The 27,075-nt window shown below is 34.6% G+C and overlaps 1 protein-coding gene across 3 annotated transcripts; it reads right to left on the bottom strand.

Annotated features, from left to right (window-relative positions):
* Window positions 1-251: 251 nt before the first annotated feature.
* On the bottom strand, window positions 252-9,815 carry LOC104609128 (putative disease resistance RPP13-like protein 1). Of its 3 annotated transcripts, none has more exons than XM_088892511.1 (4): window positions 5,791-9,815; window positions 3,672-3,878; window positions 1,909-1,986; window positions 252-1,815 (listed from the first exon to the last, which is right to left on the bottom strand). In XM_088892511.1, the coding sequence occupies exon 1, from the start codon at window positions 9,637-9,639 to the stop codon at window positions 6,031-6,033; it is 3,609 nt and encodes a 1,202-aa protein (XP_088748637.1). In that variant the 5' UTR covers window positions 9,640-9,815; the 3' UTR covers window positions 252-1,815; window positions 1,909-1,986; window positions 3,672-3,878; window positions 5,791-6,030. The 3 variants fall into 3 exon arrangements, with proteins under 3 accessions (XP_088748637.1, XP_088748639.1, XP_088748636.1); XM_088892513.1 differs by having other exon boundaries at window positions 253-1,986; window positions 5,791-6,546; window positions 6,654-9,815; XM_088892510.1 differs by having other exon boundaries at window positions 256-1,986.
* Between the last annotated feature and the right edge of the window lie 17,260 nt (window positions 9,816-27,075).

The following is a 27,075-nucleotide window of genomic DNA, read 5'->3' on the forward strand; positions in this document are numbered from 1 at the left end:
AAATCATTTAAGTAATTTACACAAATAAAAATGGATTAATGATAATTAAGCAATAAATTTATATAAGAGATTATGGGTTCAAGTTTTTCCACAAGTGTTTTGAATTTTCAATTATTTAGCGATTCGGGCAGTTTTATGAAGTTGGGACTGATTCACCGATTTTTTGGCTCAACCAGCTGGTCAACCGGTTTTTAATTTTTCCAATTTTCAATTTATAAACGCAACGGACACAACATCAAGATACTAAACATCGCCTATGTGACTATGGAAAGTGCAAAAAGTAAATGCTAGCCATAAATCCATTCTGCCTCAAATAATGACTCAGTTGTGGAGATGGGCACCCTACTGTAGACTCCAGTACTACATTCAATAGTGTTTCATCACTTCATGTGGAGAATGTAGGGAGTGACCGACTGATATGCATATGCAGTGTTCATGATCACTTGGCACCAATTTTAATTGGCATTTGGGAATCATTGTTTGTGAAACGTATTAGTAATTTGATTTTCTATAATTGTTTGTGAAACGTAATACTGCTTGTGTTCAATGCCTTATTTGTGTTGTGTTGGGGGGAGTTAGTTAACTAGAGAGTCTATATTATCTTTTTGTAAATATCGTTTTGAGCATTAATTGAAGAATTTTATTCTGAACCATTTGGTTTTTATCGGAGGTCTCTCATCCCCCTCGAAGTAGACGAAATTCACGTTACATCCCTAACCGGGATCGTGACAGAAAACCTTAACAAAAAGAAAAAAAAAAAAAAAACTGTCATCCATAAATCTCATTGGATCACCACCAGTTCACCGGTTGAAGCGTCTGTTCTGATCCAAATCTCACAGCACTGAGAGAGAGTAATTCGAAATAAATGATTTCGATTGTGATAATTACTAGAACTATTGCTGCAATGGATTCACAGAAATGTACTGATGCCCCTGAAAACTCATATTCACAATATATGCGGTAATTTGTTACGGATCCGGTTCTGCTGCACTTTTTCCTACATTTTCGGGTTGAATGGTCCAACCGTTTGAACTAAATGAATGGCTCATTCTAACAAAAAATAAAAATGATCAAAATTTTCGAACAATTCAAACGATTCAACTAACTGAATCAGTAGTTTTCGGTTCAAAACAACGTTCTTTAAAAAAATTTCGGAAAAAATGGAACCAGTCCGATCGTCTGGTCCGGTCCGGTTTTGAAAAACATGATATGATATAAAAGACTATACCTGTAACGAGACACCTGTTCGAGATTGAATAGAAGTGCAGGAAAAAAGTTTCAGCAGATCTAGACACAATTATTATTGTCATATAAAATATTCCTTTAAGCACTCAGCCATTAACATATCTAACGTAAGTGATAGCACAATTTATTATATACCGAATTTCTGATTTAAGAAAGGGGTTGGGCATTTTATTATTATTTCTTTGGAGTAAAATAAGTATTTATTTGATATTTAATTTCTCTTTGACACATGTACACAACAACCAGGTATATGACAAAACATGTGAAGTTTCAAATGTAATTTGATTACCGACAAATGGCAGATTTTCTTTAATGCTCTCCTTCATCCCAAAGAGAAAATATCAAACCCAAGAAAAAGCAGAAACATAAAAATTAATCCAGAAAAACCTCTATAAGTTATGCATGGGACAATTTTCTTAGGGTTTCCCAAGGTACAAATTAAAACCTTCAATTCAAGTTTCCAGAATATTAAATTTGGTCTTTGTTTTCTGCTTCTTTTTCATCAATCCTCATTCCAAACCATTATTTCACCAAAATGAAATTTACAGCTTCATTGGTCCCAGGTGTTCCCTGGAATAGAAAGTAGTAGAGAACAATAAATATATTCTCTATCAATTTGACGCAACCCTGATGATTTGGCAGCAAGATGTATATGAAACTTACCAGTTCAATTGAGTCGAGTCTCTGGACTATTGGTATGGGACAAAAGGTACAAAACGCTGTTCAACGGTCCTGCTTTGTCTGCAATGAATAATAACCAATTTCCAAACATCAAAACTTAAACAGAAATCAGATCCATTAAAATGTCTTCTCTCACCTATACTGTAGTAATATACAGCAACGAGATGAAATTAACCACTCAATTTTGTTGTAGAACTATCTTATACAGCGTAATTTAAGCAGAAGAACAATAGTGATAAATCTTGCCTTTTCATCAGTCAGTATATAAAGTAAATAATAGACATTCAACCATTGAATTCAATTTATTTCAGGATTAGTGTGATGCCGATGCTTAAGACCATTGTTAGAGATTTATTGGAGAGAAACTAGTAAATTTGCACTCTGTATATGTGCTTTGCTACTAGGATATCTGCCAAGTATTTTCTGCACGATAGTTTTGAGATTGTGATTTGCCTATGTCCAAACATCCATCTTTTTTTTTTTCAGAAATATGAGAAATTGAAAAGAATTAAAAAGAGAAATTTCAAAATCTATATTACTATTAAAAGTGTGAATGAGAGTGTGGAATATTTATTTGATTAAAATATCTCAATTTTTTATTTGGTTGTTCTCTAATTGTAAGGACACAAAATGTAATATGAACTACAATATTTATTCTCATTTAATTACCACTCGTTAAATCTTAAGGGGTGTTCTTTTTTTGGATTTGAGAGGGGGAAAGTTGGTCAATGGGAACCAAATTCCCATTAACCAAGAAATCCATGTTCTTTTTCAGATTTATGTGGTGATCAGGGAAAATTTATTTTCTTGGGTATCATTTACCCGAGTATATGATATCCATCTCCTATATGGGTAAATAGCTTTTCTAACACTTGAATGGGACAAAAATGCCCCTTTTAATAATGGATTTTTATGGCTAAAAAAAAGTCATTGCCTTATTTACATGGGAAAATGCACTTACTTGGGTAAGTCTTTCTTTGAAAACACTTACCCGGATAATTAATTTACCAAAAAGTGAATAGGGCCTTATATTTAGGGTATTAGTTGTAATTCTTTCATTGAATCCTATATTAATTAATCATATTAAAGAAAAATAGTGTGACAAAGAATAATTGTTTTTATTGATGATAAAAATAAAATACGAATTTAAAACCAACACAGAAATGGAGTTGTTTTTCTTTTGCCAGTGACTAGATAATTCAAATTTTTGGGGTCAAATATAAAAATCCTTCATGTCATATTAAACAATAATAAAAGTTAAAAATGACAAAAACACCTCTATAATATCATATGCTCATCATATTAAAAAATGTGACAAATAAGAATAATTTTTATGAAAGAAATTATAGAAAAATTTTGAAAATATATTATTTACTATCATCATCAAAAATTGCCACGTGTAAATCATGTGCACACTTACTAGTAGAAAATAACAAATCTCATTGGTAACAGCCTTATATATGCATTACTCTCTTATGTCTCATATTTAGTAGTTGAAAGGCTTAGATAATTCTCTAGACATGCCTTTACTACATAATATATGCCTAAAAAGTGCAAGCCCACAGCTATATATCCACCACCAAGAATAAGGACATTTTCCACATTTTTTTGATATCATTTAGTTACACGGCAACCTATAGGAGTTTGCAAGAGTCAAATGAATTTTCATGGTTTTACAGTATTCAGACTCAATTTTGATATTGTAGGAGAAAGTCAACCGAATAAATATGACGGAGGACATTTACCTTTCTCAATTTATAGAATAAATGTGAACCCCCATCATCAATCGTTATTGGGGTCGGGATGTGAGCTATCTTTGGACCAATCTCTCCCTACATTCTTTTTTGCAGGAATTCGTAGAAGAGGACAACCATTGATTTTTATTTTAAGTTTGGAGGGGAGTCTCCTTTCCAGCAACATCACAAGCCTTGGAGCCTTAGAGCATTGTGAATCTGCATTAATTTGCAATGAGAATTATGGATAGAAAGCTCAAAAGGTCTCCCTCACTAGAATTGATTAAGAAAATGCATGATTGTGTATCCTGCTTTATGTTCACATATATATCCTCAGAAATCACCCTTCAAACAACGATTCTAAAATTACAAAATTCATCAGAATTACTTTTCTGAAAGGATACAACAGTAGTAGACAATAATGGTGGAAATGATGTTGAACTAATTCTCTGAAAGCAGGCGAAACACAGTCATAGTCACATGTATAAGAAAGGAATTGAATTGTATAGCTACCATATTGGGCACAAAGCTCTTCCCTACTAATCTCACCAATCTCAAACCATCGCTTGGTTAAAAAAGTGTAATTTCAAGTCATCTTAGTTTCCAAAGCAATCTTAATTAGTCTCAAGCATCTACCAGGTCTACAAGGTTTGAGTAATCACGAGTATGAAGACAAGATACAGAGGATCAACAATCTGTTACAAGGTTTTGGTTAAAAACTATGCAGTCAAATCAACTAGTATTAGATAGTTGTATTTTGAGATTTTTAAATTGTACCCATAAGGCATCTTTAAATAAAAAATAATGTGAATCCCTTACCACCATTAAAATCAAATTAACATCAAACGAAACTTACATCACTAAGCAAACAAAAATCTTACATTTTATCAAATATTACAAATGCCAGGATATTGAATTATATGATATGAAAGAAAATCAATATTAAGAAATAAATTTGGATAGTTTATCATTGAGGAAAGAAACCTGAATGCTATCTCATAGATACATGTGAGCAACATATTAAAATCCCGGCAAAGTGAAATCTCGATGTAGGGCAGCCAGGGCACAAGGCTCCCCCAATGCAGGGTCACGCGATTTGGGATCTCCTGCCAATAAAACACGTTCCAACCACCTATCAACATGATCTGATACCGCCCATCTCACCATGAGACTGGAAACCACCATGTATGAAATGTGCAGTGTCAGATTGTGTTGATATTGTGTTGGAACGTGTTTTGTTGGCAGGTGATCCAAATTCCTTGGGTGAGATATGGGTATTGCTGTTTCCCTTGTCACCCAGGTCAGAATGGAGCAACCCAACCTTTGAACCAAGGCCCACCTTGAAAGTGAAATCTTGGTGCCAATGCCTTCAAATTGATGAAACTCGACCATGGCTTAACAATTAAAGCTGGAAGGTTCAGTACTTCATCAGTTCATCTCCAAATGTAAAATTTGCCTTCCTTTTCCAATGAAGTCATATATATGGAAAAATGGTCAATATGAGGTGGGATCTAGGTTAAGAGATCTATAGAAAATACAACTTTTGCTACGTTTGGTTTGAAGGAAAGGTTAGAGAAAGGAAGGGAAAGGTAGGGGAATTTATACAAGGTTTGTAAGGGTTTCCCTACCTTTCCCTTCTTTTTCCTTCAAACCAAATACAGCCTTAAATATTTCTCTTTACCCCACATGCCATACCTAACAAAAGAAAACATTGATTTTAGGAAGAAAGTAGTTTAATTAGTAGAGAAAAAAGATTCCTTGAATGCAGCTTTTTCTTCAATGCAGAGAAAATAGAAAGAAAAGTTACCTCATGTCATAGAAAAGAAATTGTTTCTTTTGGGGGCAGATAATAAGGAAATGGAAGAATAAATAGAGTTTTTTGCCGAGAAAAAAAAAGTTCAAAAAACAAATTTGTAGCTTTGAAATGAATGGCCTCTGATTAAATATAATAAGTATATGAAAAAAAGTAAAATAATATACAGCGTTGTAAAAATGCAGAAATAATGTACAGTGCAAATAACAATCCATTTAACTACTACCAAAAATTTCTTTCACAAAAAGTTAAGAGATGAGGAAAAGAGAGTGAAAAAATGAAAGCAAATAAGCAAGAGAAAATAAGAAGATGAGAAACCTGATTACTGCTTTGACATAAATCAACAAGAATCCCCTGTTTGCGGTCATTGTAGAAGTGAGGCATCACCATGAAAGCTGTGTACTTGTGAAAGAGGGGACTCAGCAGAACACAAAATATTAACGGCCACTGGGGAGCAGGCAACGCTGTTATATCATCCATATTTTTGTAGTCAACTTCACCACCATAAGTTACCCATCATGTTCCAATAACTCCTTTGTAAATTGGATCCATTGGCAATCAATACCCATCATGTTCCAATAACTCCTTTGTAAATTGGATCCATTGGCAATCAATTTGTATAAAGGGAATGTGCGCTATCTTGGGCCAATCTCTCCCTTTATTCTTTCTGCAAGATTTGCTTAAAAGAGGACAACCACTGATTTCAAGACCCTTAAGTTGAGGGGGGAGTCCGGCTTCCGGCAAGGATGCTAGCCTCGGAGCGTTATAAATCCCCAGGGATATAAGAGATGTAGGCAGTTGCCAATCCTCGTCTTCTGGAAAGGACACGAGACCTGTACAATCCCTGATGATCAACGATTCTAGACATGTAAGCTGGTGCAAGCCAACACCCTCGGGTGGGAGTAGTTCCCTGTCGTCCTCACCGCATCCGCTGATGTGGAGATGAACTAGTTGGGTTGGCAACCCCCCAGCTGGAAAGGCCATTAGACGAGGGCATCTTACAATGGCTAAATCTAGAAGAGAAATGTTGTGCATCCCTTCAGGTAGGGACCTGAGTTCCTTACATTCTCCTACCTGAAAAGTCCACAGACTGTTGGTTGGCAATCCTCCGTCGGGAAAGACCGTTAAGCGAGGGCATCCTACTATGCTTAACTGTATAAGAGATGTGATGTTGTGCATACCTGGAGGAAGGGATCTGAGTTCCTCACACTCTTCTATCTCAAGTACCTTTAGCTCAGTTGGCAATCCTCTTTGAGAAAATGCGATTAGGCGAGGACATCGAACGATTTTAATCTGTCTAAGATTTGTGAATAAGTTGTTCATCTCCTCTGGTAGGGATTCCAATCGTTCACAATTTTCTATGCGCAATGTTGTCAAGGAAGGAATGGGGTGGGAGACCTCCAATGCTCTTAGCTTGGGGCAGTCATATATCTCAAGGCCAGTTAACCTAGGGAAAAGTGGTTGATATTGTTGAGCATAAAAAGAAGAGGAGGAGGATGCTTGTTGTAGGCCAGGATCACCTTCCATTTCCACTTGGTCTATGTTTTCTCCACTTGAGGATGATGACCATTCCGCAGCTTTCCAATTATCCATTTCTTTTATTACCAGGTAGCAGAGAGATCGTAGCTTTCCAATAGGAGGGATAACCTCACATCTACAATTGTGCAATTCCAGTCTATGTAGTATGGACATCTCTGCTATACAATGAGGTAATCTTTCACCAATATACCCCTTGATTTTGAGTTCATTTAGCTTCCTATCAGCTTTCTGTGGTGGAAGAAGAGAGTCGATCACTTGTTGGGCCACAGCTGCTGCTCCTTCTCCATGTCCAAAGAAGACATTATAATCCCATTCTAATGTAAGACGTTGGTTGCTGTTCTTCATGAAAATGACATCTGCAATGTCGTTGGTGGCTGCAAGATTTTCTAACCCTGAAATCATAAGATTACTTGCCTCGATGCACTTAGCATAAAACTTCAAGTCATCTCCAACTCCATCCTTACCGCTTTTCTCTCCCCGTGGCCGTGGGATTAATATTCTACACTTATAGTTGTCCATCTTGATAAGTCGAATGTTAACAAGGCTGCTACGTAAGTTGTCAGATAATTCCTCAATATATTCCAAGCCCTCAAGTAGCAATGTTTGTAAATGGTAGAGTCTGCAAACTGATTTCGGTAGTCTTCTAATGTTAGTATAGGAGAGGTCAAGGAATCTTAACAATTTTAAGTTGCCGATGGAATCTGACAACCCAACATCTTCCAGGTCAAGATAGCGCAAGCTCAATACACGTAAACACCTCCATGTATAAAATATATCACCAAGCTTTGCTACAAGGCCTGGCATTAAGAATCTTTCTCGTGAAAACAAATAAGAAGAACCACGTAGCAGAAATGTGCGCGGTGAGATATTCTTACTCTTAACTAACTGGCCCAAGGCATCAACACATTGTTGTTGTTGTTGTAGTAGCTTATCATCGTCATTACCATCCTCGTCATCATCTCTTGACCTTGACGTTGTAGGATATATTGACAAATGGCAAGCCTTGAATCCCTTGATGGGAGTATTAAGACATCGTTTTACTATAAAACATTTATCCTTGGAAATAGATTGTGCCAAATCATGGATCAGGTCATGCATCAAACACACATTTCTGATAAAGCGATCATTATATTGGAAAAATGACCTAAAACATAGCTCATCAAAATATTCACCGCCTACGTCTTCCATTTGTCTCCTCCCTTCAGTGGAACCTATAATAAATCCTTCCGCCATCCATAATGAAACCAAGTCTTTCTTCTCAAACTTGTAGTCTTTAGGAAATATGGAACAAAAAGCAAAGCAGCGCTTCAAATGCGCTGGGAGATGATGATAACTCAATCTCAGCGCTGGCATTATACCCTTCTTCTGCTGGTCATCATCTTCGTTTTCTAATTCCCACATTTCACTTTCTAGCACAGATTTCCAATATTTCTCTTCAATTCTAGAACGTAAGAGACCTCCAACCGTCTTTATTGCAAGAGGCACACCCTTGCATTTTTCCACAATTTTCCTACCGATTGCTTCCAAATTTGGATTTTCTTTCAAAACAGCATCATCAAGAGACGCTTGTTGCCTTAATATTGACCAACAATCTTCATATTCTAAGAGACCTAGAGGGTGAGGAGGAAAGGTACCCATGATAGATGAAACCTTTTTACTTCGGGTGGTCACTATTACTCTACTCCCATTTTCTCCGCACTGGAATGGTTTCCGTAATTGTTCCCAGTGTTCCTCGTTCTCGTTCCAGACATCATCTAGAACGATTAAAAACTTCTTCGCACGTAACTTGTCCCCAAGTTCCACTTGGAGTGGCTCTAGACCGTTGAGCATACAAGCTTTTCTAGTGGCAGACTCGATGATAGCTCTTGTTAACTTAGTATAGTCAGCTTCTTCTGACACACAAACCCATGCTTTGAGGTTGAAATAACTCTGCACTCTCTCGTCATTGTATACAGACTGAGCGAGTGTAGTTTTGCCCAGACCACCCATACCAACTATGGGAAGCACTCTATAATTATTTCTTTCACCACTCGGACCTTCCGAAGACAACAATATGGAAATTATCTTGTTTTTATCAGCGTCTCGACCATAAAAACAAGATTCCTTATCAAAAAGGGAAGTCGTTTGCCGACTACTTTGAGCTCCTCCTGTGTTTGACCTCTCTCCAACATTGATGTGTTGCAAACCCAATTTATTTGCTTCATCATTAAGCCCATTCAGGCTTTGGTTGATTTGCTTAACCCGGGATGCTATCCCATAGTTAAACCAAACAACCTTTGGATTACAATAATTAAAAAGGAAGTAGAAGCAGCAGAAGCAGCACACCTGTTTGTTCGCTTCACTTGATTCCATTCGTCCAACATGCGCAGCATACTCGTCCAATATGTCTTCTGCTTCATTAACCAGATCGTTGAGTTTATTTAACCAAGTCTCCACTGCCTTACTTTTTGTCTGTTTCTGCTCAGCATCGACGAGGAAAGCCTGAATCATTTCCAACGCTTCTTTCAGCTTACTGAGATCTTTCTTCATGTTCCATAAGGATGTAAACTCTGTGAAAATTGGGCTGGCTAAATTATTGATCAACCCCTTAAGTAAATCCGATACCATTGCACCCGCCTCAATAGCCATGATATTTGTTCCAACTCCTGATAGATCGAAATGGGAGATTCAATAAGGAAAGGAGAGATGAATGTGAAGAAGTGAAGCTCAAACTGTAGGCTGTCACCGGACGAAGAATCCAAAGAGCTTGGTCCCTTCTTTTATACTCCATTGTGTCGTTGACTTAATCTTCCCATTCGGGATCGTTTTCTCTGTGCTAGCCTCTGAATAAACCGTTTAAAGTACTCTACCACGTCTTGGACCAAGTCATCAAACCTACCTGCTACTGTACGCCCAAACGTTTGATAAAACGTTTCAACCACTCAACTGTAGGGTTCATGTTTTTTCCCTTTTTTTTTCTAAGAAAATAATTGGAGCAGGTAGGATAGTGACAAGGAAGAACACTTCCTTAAATCCTGGGGCCATACTATATAATGTAGTATAAGAAAATATATACACATACATATATATATATATATATATAATTTTATTTAAAATTCCTACTTTATTCTGATATATCACATAGTAATTTTATGATCAATAGCTTCCTATAAATAAAATGGAGAATGATGATCTAATAGAAAGGTTCTCAAATAATATGTCAATACCCTAAAATGTTTGTCATTCATTTGCTTGAAAACTCGGATAATAAAAAGTAATATTTGGAGGCAATGAATGAAATTCAGATTAACAGAGCAATGGTTGTTTAACGGATTGTAGAATCAATGATAATGTTTCACACAAGTAATAAATTTATAAACCCCATCGTAAAAGGTATGGGTTCTCAGTATTTTATTGATTACTGACGTGGAACATCACCATTGGTTCCACAACCTGCTGAGCCATCACGTTCGTCTAATATTTGCTCCGGTGAATGATGGATCTAATAATGTTATTATAACATGCATAAAATTATAATCTGGTTAATTTTCTGCATCATTACAATACCAAATGGATGAACTTGCATCCTATGGACCCGGGTTTAGAGGATTTTCTGGACCTACCAAAGGAAAGCAGACATGACACCATTTACAGGGTAGACCATTCCTTAATAGTGCACACAAAAAAAAAAAAAAGAAACAAAAAAGAAAATAATATTTTAAAAAAAATAACACCACCTTACAGTTTCTAATTTTATTTTCTATTGTTTCTTACTGATTTTCACTCGTGTCACCTTGTAAAGATGCACCTTACATGGACCAAACAACCCCATCCCACCCTGTATTGGGAATCTTCTGCACTTAGTGTTCATGGGGAGATGTTCTCAATACACGGTGGGATTGGGGCTGTGAGATCCATGTGAGGTGCCGCTCTCGTTCTGCGAGAAGCAGATCCCTAATCATATTGGGTGGCGTAGAGAGTTTCAATCTACCTTTCCGGAACAACTTACTAAAATATATGTATGTTCAAAATATAGATGTTGGGTCCATATAACTTACTAAAATATAAATGACATATATATCACATTGATGATTAGTTCAGCCAGATAAATGAAAGAGAATGTATAATACAAAAATCTCTCTTATTTTCTTTCCTATTGGAAGCTAATTAGATAATAATTAAGTAATAAAAAAGGAAGGTAGGAGAAATAGAATTTAAACAGAAGAAAATGCAACAAGGAGAAGATCTAAAGGAGAAAAGCAGAAGAGAAGATGACTTTCTTAGTTAACTAGTACTATTTATGTTGTCACCGTGCAATTTCTTTAATATTGTATTCAAGTTAATTTTTAATGGCATTTGAACAAATATCTCCAATTATCATTTTCAGGAAAATATTCAAAGATAAATTACTTATATATACTTTGGTGTGTGTGGGGGGGGGGGGGGGGGGGTAGTGACACTTAAAAGGCCTGAACTCTCAAGTGGGACATTTTTGTATCCTAAAGCTTTTAGAAATATGCTTTTGAGTCCTGCTCCCTTAAAACTAACGTTGCAGTAAGAGTAAAATTACAAAAATATCCATATTCAAATTTTCTTTTTTTTTTTTCACTGCTTTTAGCCTTCCATTGAAATGCTTTTTGGGTTTGGTGAAAAAAAGCAGAGATTATTTAAGATGGAAAAAAGGATTAAAACAAAAGGACAATAAAATAGTAAAAAGATTTAAGTTGTGTTTCAAATTCAGCATATATGATTTAAATTAGGTAGATTGAAGGTGAAAATTTGAAAACCAACTTAAACATTGACATTTTTTGTAATTATACTGTTATTGTAATGTCAGTTTTAGTAGAATTGGATTGAAGTGAATATTTCTAAAAGTTCAAGGTACCTATAAATTTAAAACATGAATATTAAAAGCATCCATATATTCGAATCTGGTTGCTTGTCAATAATGAAGCCCAATTGATTGGGTCGGGTTGAATATTCAAATTTGGCAAACCTCCAATTATTTTGAACTTAGAATTTTCCTTCCATCTTCGCAAAGCTTTCATGGAACCCATCTTGACTAGGTAGCAATGTAGAGAAATGACAGAAGATGTGTAATAGCTGATAAAGATGCATATACAATGATCACAAACGACGAGTAACAACTAAAGCAGATGATACAGTCGTTAGTTGGCTGGTTGCTTGTCAATAATGAAGCCCAATTGATTAGATAGGTCGGGTTGAATATCTGACAAACCTCCAATCATTTTGAACTTAGAATTTTCCATGAATTTTTTTTTTTTTGTTTTTTTCTTTCTTTTAATTCTAACTTTCATTAATTGTTTTTTGTCTTTTCACTTTCTTTTCTTCTTTAACAATTCCAAGTTTGTCGGTTGCTCATAAGGATAAGTTGAGGTAATAAAATATACAATTCCAAGTTTGTCGGTCTCTCTTCTACTTGTCTTTTTCTCCCCCATCTACTAATTTTCGTCGAAGAGATCAATTTTATTATAATTTGGATCCTTATCTATATATACATTAATTGGTTTGTCCACGTTATCATATTTTTCCTTGCTTCAAATTCTCTTTTCTAATTTTTTTAATTTCACATAATTACCAATTAAATCAATAAATAAATCGCATATGTTTAATTATTTTTAACAATTATAAAGAAAGAGAGATTTGTTTTTCTAATATTTAGTCAATTGGCACAACTTTCCCCCACTTCCTCTTAAATCGTCTGTAATTCCTATTTATCTCCTAAATTATCTCTAATTCTTATTTATCTCTAATTTAATAAATAGATTCTCTCCTAAAGTATCTCTAATTCCTATTTATCCTCCCCTCCACTTTTTATCTATCTCTATCTAAAGAAAGTTTCAATTAAAAAAATTCAGAACTATTTAAATGTTATAACGAAATTATATAATAACATCATGTTTGGAAGCGTGGGCGCTTTTGAAACCGATTTTCAAGAAAAAACACCCATTCTTCCAAGACCCGTTTTACACAAAAAATGCTTCTGCCACGTGGGCAGTGAACAACACTATGTTGTTTGGTATGTAACGTTTTACATGTATGTGCTGACAGGTAAGCACCATGTAGGATGTACATCAATCACCATTGGGGGTAACGGTTCACCAATGCATGAAAAATGTTAAAATATTTAATAATGTTCATATTATTAATAATTCAATACTTTTACAAAATTCACCATGAAAATATGTAGTAATAATATAAATTATAATTTAATGAATTATTCAATTTAAATGTCATTCAAATAATAAAAATTTAACATTAAAAAATAAAACATTATTTAAATATTTCAATATAAAAACATTAAAAATAGCTAAGTAATATAACAAAATATTTAATATTACATAATAACATTAAAATAAATAAATTCAAATAATGAAATTTTAAAATATTTTACAATTTATGTAAATATTTAAATAGCAAAATATTAAACATGACAAAATTTTAAATAGTTAAAATAAAAAAATTATGTAATAAATTTTAAAAAATCTTAAAGTAGAAAAATAATTATAATAGAATTCGTAATGTTCATATTAATAATAATTTAATATTTTACAAAATTAATAATGAATTATGCAATAATAGTACAATTATAAGTTTATGGATTATTAAATTCAATAAATAATTAATATTTAAAAAATTGAAATATATTTAAAAAATTGAAATAACAATATTATTTCAAAGACTAAGTAATATTGTAAATAACTAATCTCACTTATATCAATTAATAATTATACAAAATAACTATCAACAAAGTTATATTTATTAGTAAAAATTTTATAATAATAGTGTATATTCATTATAAATATGCTTTCAATAATTATTTACAAATGTATTTTTATTTTTGTTATTTAATAGAAGATTATCAATAATTATTGGATATTAAGCATCTATAATTTAACTTTTGAAATTTAATTTTTCGTATTTATTGTATTTTTGTTATAAGTTTATTTTTAGTAATTATATATATATTTTTTAATTTATAGATTAATACTTATTAGATATTAAAATATTTTTTAAGATTACACTATTTATTGATTAATTTATTATATTTTTGTAATTATTTTACTTTTACTATATATCTATTATATTTTCATTATAAATTTATTTTCAATGATTGTCTACATTTGATATAAATTTTCAATAATAATTGGAGATTAAACTATTGTTATTTATTTGAGATTAGACTATAAATTTAGTTGAAATTAGGAGTGTTCAATGATTGGTTTAGTTCAATTGCAAGATGTTTCGCCAACCAAATCAATCTGGTTAAGTCTGTAGTTTGCCACTCAAAACCGATTGACCATTAGAGAATACCCACCAACTTGGGTTATATCAATATTGGTCTATTTCGGTTTAGTTTGTTTGTTCAAAATATTTAAACTTAAAATTTAATTTTAAATTTCATAAATTACAATGATATTATTAAAAATAAATTACAAAAATTAAATCTATGATATAAAATATTTTGAACTAAAAAATATGAGAATTTTTCTATTTTCTCGTATTACAAAATTAAAATTAAAATATAAAATATTAATATATATTTATTAAACCAAAGCCAATCTGAAATACTAGAAAACTGATTAACTCAGGTTGAGATTGATTGCATTGTCTATTAAAAAGTTAAAATATAAAACAATTATATACTCTTATGTATATCTATTGTTTAACTTTCGCATAACAAAGCACGGGTCCCCATCACCATGCCTCTCCTTGTTCTATTATCCCCACCCTGCATTCTCTTTGACTTTCTCCCATCTCTCCTTCCCACCACTCCCATTAAGCCATGTCCCCAACTACCTAAAAATATTCCTATAATCTCTCTCTTAAAGTATTTCATTTAAACCAATTGAAAAGTATCATGTTGCCCCAAATCCCTAATCAATTCCTAAAATGTACCCCCTAATCTATATGCACTCTCCCTCATTTAAAATATTCATATTAATTAATAAATAATTAAATATGTTTAATATTTAATCTCACTCATATTCAATGAGTATTAAATAGTGTTATTAACAAAAGTTAATAGTTACAGTTAGTAAATTACCAAAAATTAATAAATATTGTTATTAATTAAATCATTAACAACATTTTATAGAAACTGAAAACTCTACCTAATTTCTATAAAATTGAGAACTATATTTAACAATTTTCAAAAATATGAAATTTTAGTCATTGTTATTATAATAATTAATAATCAAATACAAATGGGGGAACAAAATATTATGATGTTATAAAATTAAATTATTAATTAATTTATATTGAAAAATAAAAGATAAATTAGTGTAATTTTGTTAGTAAACTATCAAATAAAAAATATATTTAATAACAATTTAAAAAATCAATAAATCCCCATAATTACACAAATGTAATAAAATTTTCAAACATTTTTGTAAAATAACACTTTTTAAATTAAAAAATATAAAGTATTTGAAAATTTATTTAAAATGCTTTAAATTGAAAAATAGTAGAATATTTTAAAAAAATTAAAAAAGATTATTACATTTAAAATGCATTAAATAATTAAATTGTGACATGTGGCTAGGGCTGTTCACGAGTCAGGTTGGGTCGGTTTATTGAGATTTTTCCAACCAACCCGACCTGATCGGGTTACCTGGAATTGAAATCAAAACCGACCTTGTGTTAAGCAAAACCGTTCTGGTTGGTTTGAGTTGGGTTGGGTCGGTTTGGGTTGGTATCGGCTCTAAGTTCAACCATGCTTGAGAGTCAAATTGTATTAGAGGTTGTGCTTGAGTTGAGGGGCTAAGGGGGCAGGCCAAGTTAGAATAGAAGTTATCAAGAAAATAGAAAGTCAAACTGTACTAGAGAAAGAAGATTGAAATTTGTATATTTCAAGAAACCTTCTACTCTAAGTAAAAAATGACACCTAATTATAATTGTAATTGGTTGCCTATTTTGTATAATAGACCATAGAAACTAGGATCCTTTGATTCTTTTCTTTAAATTTTTCCCAAAAAAATTCCTTATCTAGTTATCTTACAATACTTGCCATTAATGTCAATCCTAACTAGAAGACTAGAAATTAAGTTAGGTTGTAACTAGGATAGAGACAACTTAATTAAATAGGAACTAAGTAGGTTGTAACTACTAACTAGGAACTAACTACTAACTACTAAGTCGATTTGGTTTGGATCGGTTTTGGTTTTCATACATAAAAACCAAAAGAGACCCGAACCATCAGTTTATAATTTTTTACAACTCGAAACCAACCAATACTGAGGAAAACCCGACCGATTCAGGTCTGGATCGATCTGGATTGATCGGTTTGATCAGGTTGAGCCTTCTTATGAACAGCCCTACATGTGGCAATCTTGGAATATTTAGAAGCAGCTCGAACATCATTAGTAGCAGCTCTCGGTCCAAGGCCTCTCGATGATGATTGATGATGCTTAAGCACACCTCATCGAGCTGTGCTGGGATCGGAAGAAGCACAACAAAATTGAACGTGGCAGATGAGTCACCTAAACGTGTCTATAAAGGTAAATTAAAAAATTGGTAGATAAACTTTGAAGGTCCTCACCGTTCATCCGCACTAAACACAGACGTTGGAATCTCAGCCCGAATTATCACCCGGGCCACAGACCAAGAACATCTTCTGTCATTCATGGAGATATATTGTCGAATGTCGATGCACAGCTGCAACGTGACATGTGAGATTGGTCATTGGTGTGAGGATCTTTGTAACTTGAAAGGAGCGGATCCGGATTTGGTTGAAACAGCGATAGTATCAAGCACAATTAATCTTAACAATTAAAAAATTCCACAGGCCCGCCATCCTTGCAAAGGAAACTCGCAAAATCAGGCCCAGGCCAAGACCAAGACGCTGTTTGGTTTGTGTTCGTCTTTCAGTCTACACTCCACGGCCAATTTATTGTCGGCCAATGGAGTTGCGCTGCGCCATCCCGATCCAAACGTTTTCTGCGTAACCAGAAACACCCTCCTTTAGTCCCATGTATTTACCTTACTTTTTTGATAATGTGAAAATGAATAAATCATGCGTGGTTCCCTGAATTAGCTCACTTGCCAATGATGCAAACCTCATCAATCCATATTTCGGAGGTGTGAGCTATCACTGATAGAGAGATTAAATTGTTGGGGGAGTCCCACGCAGCAAGGACACGAGTGTAAGAGCCATCTTGAATATGTCAAAATCTAATTGAGGAACACACCACTATTGAGACATAATGTTTTGTAATTGGGCTGAAAGTGTCATAAAAATCAACTCCTAAAACTTGAGAAAATCCTTGGGCCACCAAACGGGCCTTATATCATTTCAATGATCCATTAGAGTTGTATACTCTTTTGTCATTCTTATTTTGTGTTATGTAGAACTCACTCATTTCAACATTTTCATTGTTGTGTTTCATTTCCTTTTTGTCTATGTTACACCCAAGGTTCAAAGTATTGGAAACACTATGCGTATCGGAAAGGCAAATTTAAGAGACGTATTGGGATACGCCTTGGATATGAATATAAAATTAAGATACACATGAAAACATATGTAAATGCTATAATGTCACATGGCAACCCTTAATTTCTGATCTTTCAGGTTGAGAGGGGAGTCCCCCTTCTGACAAGAACGCGAGTCTTGGAGCGTCATGGATCTCCAATGACTTAAGAGAGATGTAATGTAATGCAATCCTCCCTCAGGAAAGGTGGAACAATCCTTCTGCCGCCCATAACGCAATCAAGTCTTTCTTCACAAACTCGTGGTCTTTGGGAAAGATGGAATGATAAGCGAAGCAACACTTCAATTGAGATGATGATAACTCAATCGCAGCGCTGGCATTATAACCTTCTTCATCTTCTAGTTCACTTTCAGACACGTATTCCCACCGATTCTATCTAAATTTGGATTTGTCTTCAAATCAGTTTCGTCTACAGCTGCCCGTTCTTTTAAAATTGACCAACAATATTCATCTTCTAAGGCACTTCGATGGTAAGCAGGGAAGGTGCCCATGATAGATGAAACTTTGTTAAGTCTTGTGGTTACTATTACTCTACTTCCATTTTACCAAAACTGAAATGGTTTCCGTAGTTCTTCCCAGTCATCCAGATTCTCGTTCCAGACATCGTCTACAACGATTAAAATAAAATTTTTTCCTACATAACATCTCCCCAAGTTTGACTCGAAGTGGCTGTAGAAAGTTGAGTTGACAAGCTTTTCCGGTGGCAGACTCGATGATATCTTTTCTTATTTTAGCATTGTTAACTTCTTCCCACACACAAACCCACGCTTTGAGGTCGAAATGCCCCTTAGTCCCCATACCAATTAGGGGTTTTTATAGGTCAGTACACTCCTAGGGTAGAGCTAACATTTTTGGGGGTGGATTAAATCCTTTCCCGTGGATTGATGTTAAATTTACTGGTATGACGCAGTTTATACGGAGGCTATTAGTAGGTTAGGAGGGGACAATTATGGGAAGCACTTCATAATTTTTTTCCTTGATTGGACTTTATAAGAGAACAACATGGAAATTATATTCTTTTTATCAGCCTTTTCAATCCAAGTACAATTATTGCCTTGTAAGAAACTCTAACCTGTTAGAGAATATTAACCTATTCAAATATCTCACCTAATAACTTAAACTTTTTAGTTGAATTGATCTTTGAAATGGTATTAGAGTCATTTTGACCAAATGGTCTAGTGTTGGATTCTCATTATAATTAATTATGTTTTATCACAATGTATGAATGGGCATATACTTGTTCATGCTTTAAGCCTAACGAGCTTTCCTATAAAAGTAATATGTTAGAGAATATATCAACATATTCAAAGATCTCACCTAACAGTTTAAGCTTTTACATTGACTGGATCTTTGAAATGGCCTTTCATTGATGTTCGCTATTTCAGATTTTATCTCATATTTTATTTGATGGGGGATAGAGCAGCGCACCTGATATTGTTCAACATAGATTGCATACTCCTCCAATGTGTCTTGTGCATCGTAAGCCAGACCATTGAGTTCATTCAACCATTAATTGCTTCACGTGTCCTCCTTTATGTTCTTAGGTGTCTTCTTGTTTGTCTGTTGCTGTGCGGCATCTATGAGCACACCCTCCATCAATTCCCCAATTGGACGAAGAACCTTTGATAACTGGGCTCTTCAACTTGTCGAACAGCACCTTGAAAAAGGTTGATAGAATCGGTTCTCCCACTTCAGCCACGATCTTGTTTTGAACTCGTCGAACAGCACCTTGGATCTGTTCTGTCATCTGTGTGAGGGAAGCTCAAACTACACTCTATTTAATACCTAGCGTGATGTAGGACGGGCATGTAAAGAAGGAATAATTTTTTTAGTAGTTTTTTTATGATTAAACCTTTTGGTGGTTGGTAGGGGTGTTCATGAAAAGTCTAAAAATCAAACTGTAAAATGCAATTAACTGAATCAATCGGTATATATATTTATATGTTTATTTTATATATTTATAATATATGTTACATATTTTCTATATATTATATATAAATATAAATTTATATTATATTTATAATAATCTATTTATAAATATATCATATATATTATATATTTTTAAAATATTTATAAATATTATATATTTATATAATATATTATAAATATAAAAATTGAAAAACCAAAAAATCGAAGAATCGAATAGGTCAAAAACCAAAACCGATGGACTGATTAACCAATGGTACTGATTCAATTTTGATTTGAAGAAATAGAAAAACTGGTACCACCAGTTTGATTTACAAAAATTGTCCATGATTCAGTTGTAGACACCCCTAGTGGTTGGTAGAGCAAATGCGAATTGGAGTCAATTCTTGTTTGGTATGCCAATCAAGTTGTATAATTTTTTTATATTATGTATTATTATTGAATACATGGTAGTATTAATATTTAGCAAACTTCTGACTTTTCTTGTCTTAGCTTTTGGCACTTTTATTTTTTCATATTTAATGTCCAAATATTTGATGATAAATATTTCATTTGACAGTTTTTTTGTGTGTTTTGGGTTCCTTTAAATTCTTTGCTTGATTATTAATGTTTTAAAATTTCCAGCTACTTTATTCTAATATCACATAGGGATTTCAACCGTATTTTATCTTTTCCCTTAAAATGAAACGAAGAGTGGCGATCTAATGGAAAGGTTCTCAAATAATACCTAAAATGTTTGTCATTCATTTGATTGAAAAGTCGGGTTAATAAAAATAAACAAGAGCTCATTACAATTTTTACTGCCCATTATTCATTTTCACACACCTCACGTTAGAAAAGAGGCACCTACATTATTGAACATGGTTTTTTAAAACAGACCTGGAGACCGAACCAGTCAGGGGTCTGATTACCGAAAAACAAGGTCACTTGATCGGTTTGCAACTTCCCCATAAAATTTAGGTTACTCGATCGGTTCTCAGAATTTTTGGTCTGACCGTCCAATCCAGTCTGGTTTTAAAAACCATGTTACTAAATGTCTGCCACAAAATATCACCTACAAATTGCATGACTGTTACATATTGGATGTGACCTATCAATGATATCTCGGGTACAGATTATGCATTTTTGTAATTGCAATGGATTCGGATATTACAATCTACATTGGATTAATATTTGGATGGGATTCAGATTTGACTCTGATGGAGGCCCATCCCAAAGCCCACCTCACCATATGGGCGGCAGCTCCTAGGATAAGGATAGGGGTAAGGATAATTCAAGAACTCAAGACTCATCAAGAATTCAAGATCCATCAAGAATTCAAGAGATCAAGATAATCCAAAATTCCAAAGATCAAGATAATCCAAGATTTCCAAGATTCATGGGAAAGATCCAAGAAGATCGGACGATGAAGATCAAACCAAAGAGTTCGATCCTATCAAGACCAAGATCAAGAAGAATTCGATCCTATCTAGATTAGATGTTTTGATATCTATCTTAGTTGTTCTTTCCTAGTTATTCTACAATTTCCAGATGTACTATAAATGTTGCTCTAATACACACTTCAGATTTTCTCTTCAATTCTCGCCACCTTTTCTCTCTCCTCTAGAGATTTTCTTTCTTGCTTCACTAGAAGCTTGTGTTCATCCGGTGCTTGCATAGCCAGTCCGGTTTATTGCTTCCACGCTGCGTCAGGTGGTATCAGAGCAAGAAATTCGCCTAGTCAGATGGCCAACCCAGACGGTAGCAGTTGCAACCCACCCTGTAACAGAGATCAGGGGTTCCCAGCTGTTTGGAGAGCAATCGAAGAGCAGCGCATGACCACACATAACATAGAACAACAGTTGGCAGAGATGGATGAACAATTGTGAACCTTGTTACGGGAGGTTGTTCCACGGAACTGGGAAAATTCACATCCAATCGAAGGAGACGACCACGACAGGCAACCCGTCAACGCTCCGTTCCGACGTCTTGTTCTTGACGACGACAATGATGATGAGTTAGAATTCGGTAGTGCTCCAGTTCTTCCCGGCAACGATAGAAATGACAGAAATTGGCACAATCAAGGAAATTTCAATCCCCGTAGGAATAATGATGAATTTAAACTCAAGGTAGATATTCCTACTTTTAGTGGAGATCTTGGCATAGAGGGACTTGTAGATCGGATCACAGAAGTCGATCGTTTCTTTGAGTACATGGAGATACCAGAGGAACGAAGGGTAAAATTGGTAGCTTTCCAATTAAAGGGAGGCGCATCTGTTTGGTGGGAACGCCTGAGAGAGACCCAGATCAGAGAAGGAAGGGGTCCTACTCGAACCTGGAGGCGCATGAAGTAGCTTATAAGAGGTAGATTTTTACCCACAGATTATGAACAGTACATGTTTGAATCTTACCAACGGTGTGCGCAGGGTGCCCGTAGTGTTAATGAATATACATATGAATTTTTGAGATTAGTTGAAAGTGTCACAAAAATCAATTCCTAGAACTTGAGAAAATCCTTGGGCCACCAAACGGGCCTTGTATCATTTCAATGATCCATTAGATTTTCCCTTTATTTTATACACCCATCCCATTCCTATAATGTTCATGTTGGGTTCTCTAGGAACTAAGGTCCATGTTTTATTTTTCATTGGAGTTGTATACTCTTTTGTCATTCTTATTTTGTGTTATGTAGAACTCACTCATTTCAACATTTTCATTGTTGTGTTTCATTTCCTTTTTGTCTATGTTACACCCAAGGTTCAAAGTATCGGAAACACTATGCGTATCGGAAAGGAAAATTTAAGAGACGTATTGGGATACGCCTTAGATATGCATGGATATGGACGAAAAATTAAGATACGCATGAAAACACATGGAAATCTTATAAATACTCTAATAAATCAAAAATAAACATCAATGTCACTAAATATAAGACATAAATGAGCTATTTATGCATAAAAATAACATTTTAGTGGGTTTTATGAAAAAACATATTATAATCAATAAACAGGAAGTTGGGAATAGAAACATACTATCTAATTATGGGCATAGTAGATCAAGTAATTATTTTGCATGTTTTATTCTAATTTTCTAAAAACTAAATAATTATTTATTTTTATTCAAATAATTATTTTCCATGTTGTATTCTAAAAACTAAGTTAAAGTTAAGAAAAGTAAATATATAACAAAAAATTGAATGGATTTATGGACATAATAGATGAAATAATTATTTTGCATGTCTTATTCTAAAAATTAAAAAAAAAATATCAATGTTTTAAAACACAGAGGCATTCCACTACCTAGAGGTGTGAAGTATAGTTCAGAATGCAAGAGGCGTAAACTTCCTTAAAACGAGGAAGGAGGAAGGGGGGATTTCATTTTGGAAATGAAATGATTATTTGGAAATGCATCAATGCCACACTAAAATATTATTACTATGATTATTTGGAAATGAAATCGAATGCCCAAATAAGTAAAAAAAAAAAGTGATAACTAAAAAGGACATGGATTGTAGTAAGAAATGATTTAAGGATCCATAGTTTAACAACAGATATGGCATTGAATAAAACAGAATTGTGGAACAGGAGCCGGCTTCATATAGTTGAGACAAAGACTTGGATGAAAGCAAGTACCCAAACAGAATGAAAGTAAGTACCCAACTACAGCATCCCCTGATCGCCCTCTCCCCATGTCAGTTTCAAAGTTCACTTTTTTCATAATCTGTGACCGTGAAATTACACATTTCAACAGTAAAAAACAAATAAGAAGAACCTACAAATAGCAGTGAAGGTTAGGAAGGAACAGCTTAGAAGCACTTAAAATATGAGAAACAGAGTTAAATAATGCACTTTTTTCCTGCAGTAGTTATGGCTAATTTATTAAACTCTCACATGTGAACAGATTAAAATTCCTTAAATACCAACATAAAAGAAATTATTGACAAAGAGGCTATAATTTCTTGGTGTTATAATTAGAACTAATAAAAACAGAGTAGTAAAAGCAGAGAAGAGAAAGAGGTTTAGAAATCCAAGTGGAAATGAGAAGATTGCAGTGCAGCCATGCCACCACCTTAGGGAAAAGCATGACATATCTAAAGACAAGAAAAGTTTTCTGGGGAAAAAGTATTAACATATATAGACATGGGCATGCCCCAACAATATATGTCCGTTGATTCCTATAGGCCATAATTTTAAATTAAACAAAAAATAGAAACATTTTTAAGTAGCATTTTCCTGCCACCATGAAGAGATGCTGTTATCCCCTTATAGTTTGGACAGTATAAACTTCTTAACTCTGAATGGGAAGAGAGCTGTTTACCTTAGTCTGTATTTGGATTGGGATGGAAGGGAAAACAAAGGGTGGAAATGGAAAACCAAATCCACTACTTTCTATAATCCATTTCTTGGCTCCAACAAATAGCACAGATGTATCTTGAGAGCAGATGAGTTTTAGCTGTGCTTTTTCACATGTTGGCAGAAAACCAAATCCTCAGTGGGATTTTTATTCTGGAATACTCCTGGATTTTCATTTCTCTTTCACTCCCCTACTACCCCCCAATTGCAAAGACAAGCTTGGTCAAAGCCAGTATCAGTGAGCCAGACTGAAACACCCGGTTCATCTTCAAGCATCTTACTCTATTCTCTGCTTTAATTTTGCAATCCTACGAATTGTTAAAATTCCTAAAGCTCTACGAACTCATATGCTTTTAGTGTATAGATGCATATGGACTGCTCAAAAGAAGCGCAACTTACTAACCTTGAGAAATTACAAGGAATAAATGGGAGCTCTGAGATTTCACACTGTAAAATATATCCAATTGAGATCCTACATTCAGGAACACTCCTGCAACTGAAGTAGAAATTAAACTCACCTCATCAACCACAGAACCTAAAGATTTAAGAGTAAACTCAATGCATATCCATGGAATGAAACAAAAAAGGGAGAAGTGCATGATGTATTACCCTGCCAAAATTAAACAATACAATTTTCACACCAAATGGAAAAAGGTGTTTGGAAAAATGTTTTGCCCTGTGGAGATTGGGGAAATTGGGCACCACCATGGTGAAACAGGAAATGAAGATTTGAGGGAGAAAAGGCTAAGATCACTGGCAAACCACCAGCACTAAAATTTCCAAAAGCAAAATCAAAGTGAGGCACAAGGATTTTGCTGCCTCAGTTTCCTCTACCACCAGGCCTCTAGTTAATAACCATCTGATTTCTGATCTGCCTGTTGCACGGACTCAATCTTTGACTCTGTCTGTTGAATCACAGCCCATCCAATAGAAGGAAACATATATATATATATATATATATACGACGATGAGAAATGCTGAATTGCAGTTGCAACATAGAAAGTTTTTTCAAGAAAGATAAGATAGAGAAAGGAGGGAACATTTTGTAGAGAGGCCTTCTGTCTCCCTCTATCCATCTCTTTATCTCACTCAAGCAAGTCAACAAGTCACATGTTAACATGTTGGAGAAGGATGAATCCAAGGTTCAAAGTATCGATACACCCTGATACGGCGGAAAGGGGTGAATCAGTACTTTGTAGCTAATGCATTGTATTTTTTTAGTTTTTTTCTTCAAAATTTGAGGAGGGATCTATTATTTTTTAAGATAAATAAAAGAAAGAACTTTATTGTTAAAAGGAAAACAGTACAACATAACTAGGTGACAAGATGTCACCACCGCCAGAATACAAATGACACATTACAAGACTATTACACTTCATAAACAAAACAGACATCAGAAATCCTTCTATGAATTCAGAGAATTCCAGAAATCAGCACCAAAATCTTCTTTCATCAGCCCTTGAAACTCTAGAAGCAACAGCACCCAACCAATAACTGTGGAACTGATAACTGCCACCATCTTTTCCTTACTTTTCTTTTTCTCCTCAAAGAATCTTCTGTTTCTTTCCTTCCAGATCTCCCAGCAAACAGCAAAGGGAATACAAGTCCATAAAATCTTATTTTTAACGCCACTACGGATCCTTGGCCAGCAACTAAAACTTTTAGCCGAATCTGCCATATAGCTCCTGTCCACCTTGAACAACTTGAAGAAACAGGACCAAACTGGATATGTGAAGTTGCAGTGAAGTGGTATGTTAGAAACATCTTCCTCTTCAGTAAAACACAGCGCACACCTACTTGGAAACTGAAGACCTCTGAGTTTTAGGTTATCCTTGGTTAGAATGCAACCTCTCACAACCAACCAAGCAAATGCTTCAGCCCTTGGTGGCACTAGTTTCCCCCAAACACCCCTATCCAGATCAGCCTCCACCTGAATTCTGATCAAAGCCGAGTACATTGATTTGACTGTAAACTTCCCATCCTTGCACTCTTTCCATAATCTGACATTTGCAACTGAGGGATATGCCCTATATGGGGCATACTGTGTCGATACTTTGAACCTTGGATGAATCCACTGACCATGGATACAAGGCTATTTGCAAGCTCTCAGTCTTATCCATTCCAGAAATCATCCCTTCACCTTCGTCTTCTTTGCCCCCAGTAAAACACCTTTAGAAGCATTTATTTCTAGGTGCTTCTAAGGGTAACTGCTGGAAGTGAACTTTGTAATAGTGGGATAGTCCTGAATGCTCAGTTACCTATATGTACAGACACCTTATTCCACATGATATAAGAAACAAAACGGAAATAACTAGATAACTTTCAAAAGAGCAAAAAGCTAATCCCAGCTATATATTTACTCTATCATGTTTCATATGGAAAATTAAGAGAGGACAACTTTTTTGTCCATTAATTCGATATAGTGTTATATGTGCAGAGAATCTAGAGAGTGACTACTCGTAAGAACAGAATTACCTCTTTCAATTTTCCTCAATCATTTGCCACAACGCAAGCTTTAATAATTTATCAGAGGAACTATTTTATGGTTAAGCATTACTTATGTACTCACAGAGAATTGGAATAATTTAAGGTTTGAAAAATGGCTTCGAGACCCAATTTAATAGTCGCGGTTAGTGTTGAATATGTAGGGGTATTTCTGTCATGGTACTTGTGTTTATGTGTTGATGTGCAAGATTATGTTAGATTTAGTGTCCCTTACTTAAGTAGGGGCATATGTGACTTTCTATAATACAAGTAATATAAATCAATTCTGGCCGAATGGGAGAGTGATATTTTTCTCTCATTTGAACCAGTTCTTTCTCTCTCTTTCTTCTCTTCTTCTTCTTCTTCTTCTTCTCCTTCTTCTCTCTCTCTCTCTCTCTCTCTCTCTTTCTCTTCCTTCTTCTTGACTGTTATCAACTTAATAGGATTAAAGGGCAGGCCGAATCCTAATATGGTATCAAAGCCAAACTGAGCAAATCAGACCTGCCCAGAATTCTGTTCTTTGCGCACCCAGTCTAGGGTTTTCTCTTGGTCTCTTTGCCATCTTTTGGAGATAAGGGAAAGGGCTGAAAAGGAGTGGTCTCCCTCTTCCCTTAGAGGTTTTTGTGCCTCCAGTTGTACTGTTTGTGGTTGGTTGTTGTGATTTCTAAGAAGCCCTCCCCTAATCGATGAAGAAAAGAGGGCTGATTCGTGTGGTACAGTGGATGTCTTGTGTGGTCTGATTTCTATGCAATTTCGTGTTGCGAATCAAATCATAAGTCTGTTTCAAATTGTATGGTGGGATTTCATATTATAGTGTGCTAGGGTTTATGGTT

The sequence above is a fragment of the Nelumbo nucifera genome, chromosome 8 (genome assembly GCF_055504915.1).
Source record: "Nelumbo nucifera cultivar China Antique chromosome 8, China Antique-T2T, whole genome shotgun sequence".
NCBI classification, from domain to species: domain Eukaryota; kingdom Viridiplantae; phylum Streptophyta; class Magnoliopsida; order Proteales; family Nelumbonaceae; genus Nelumbo; species Nelumbo nucifera.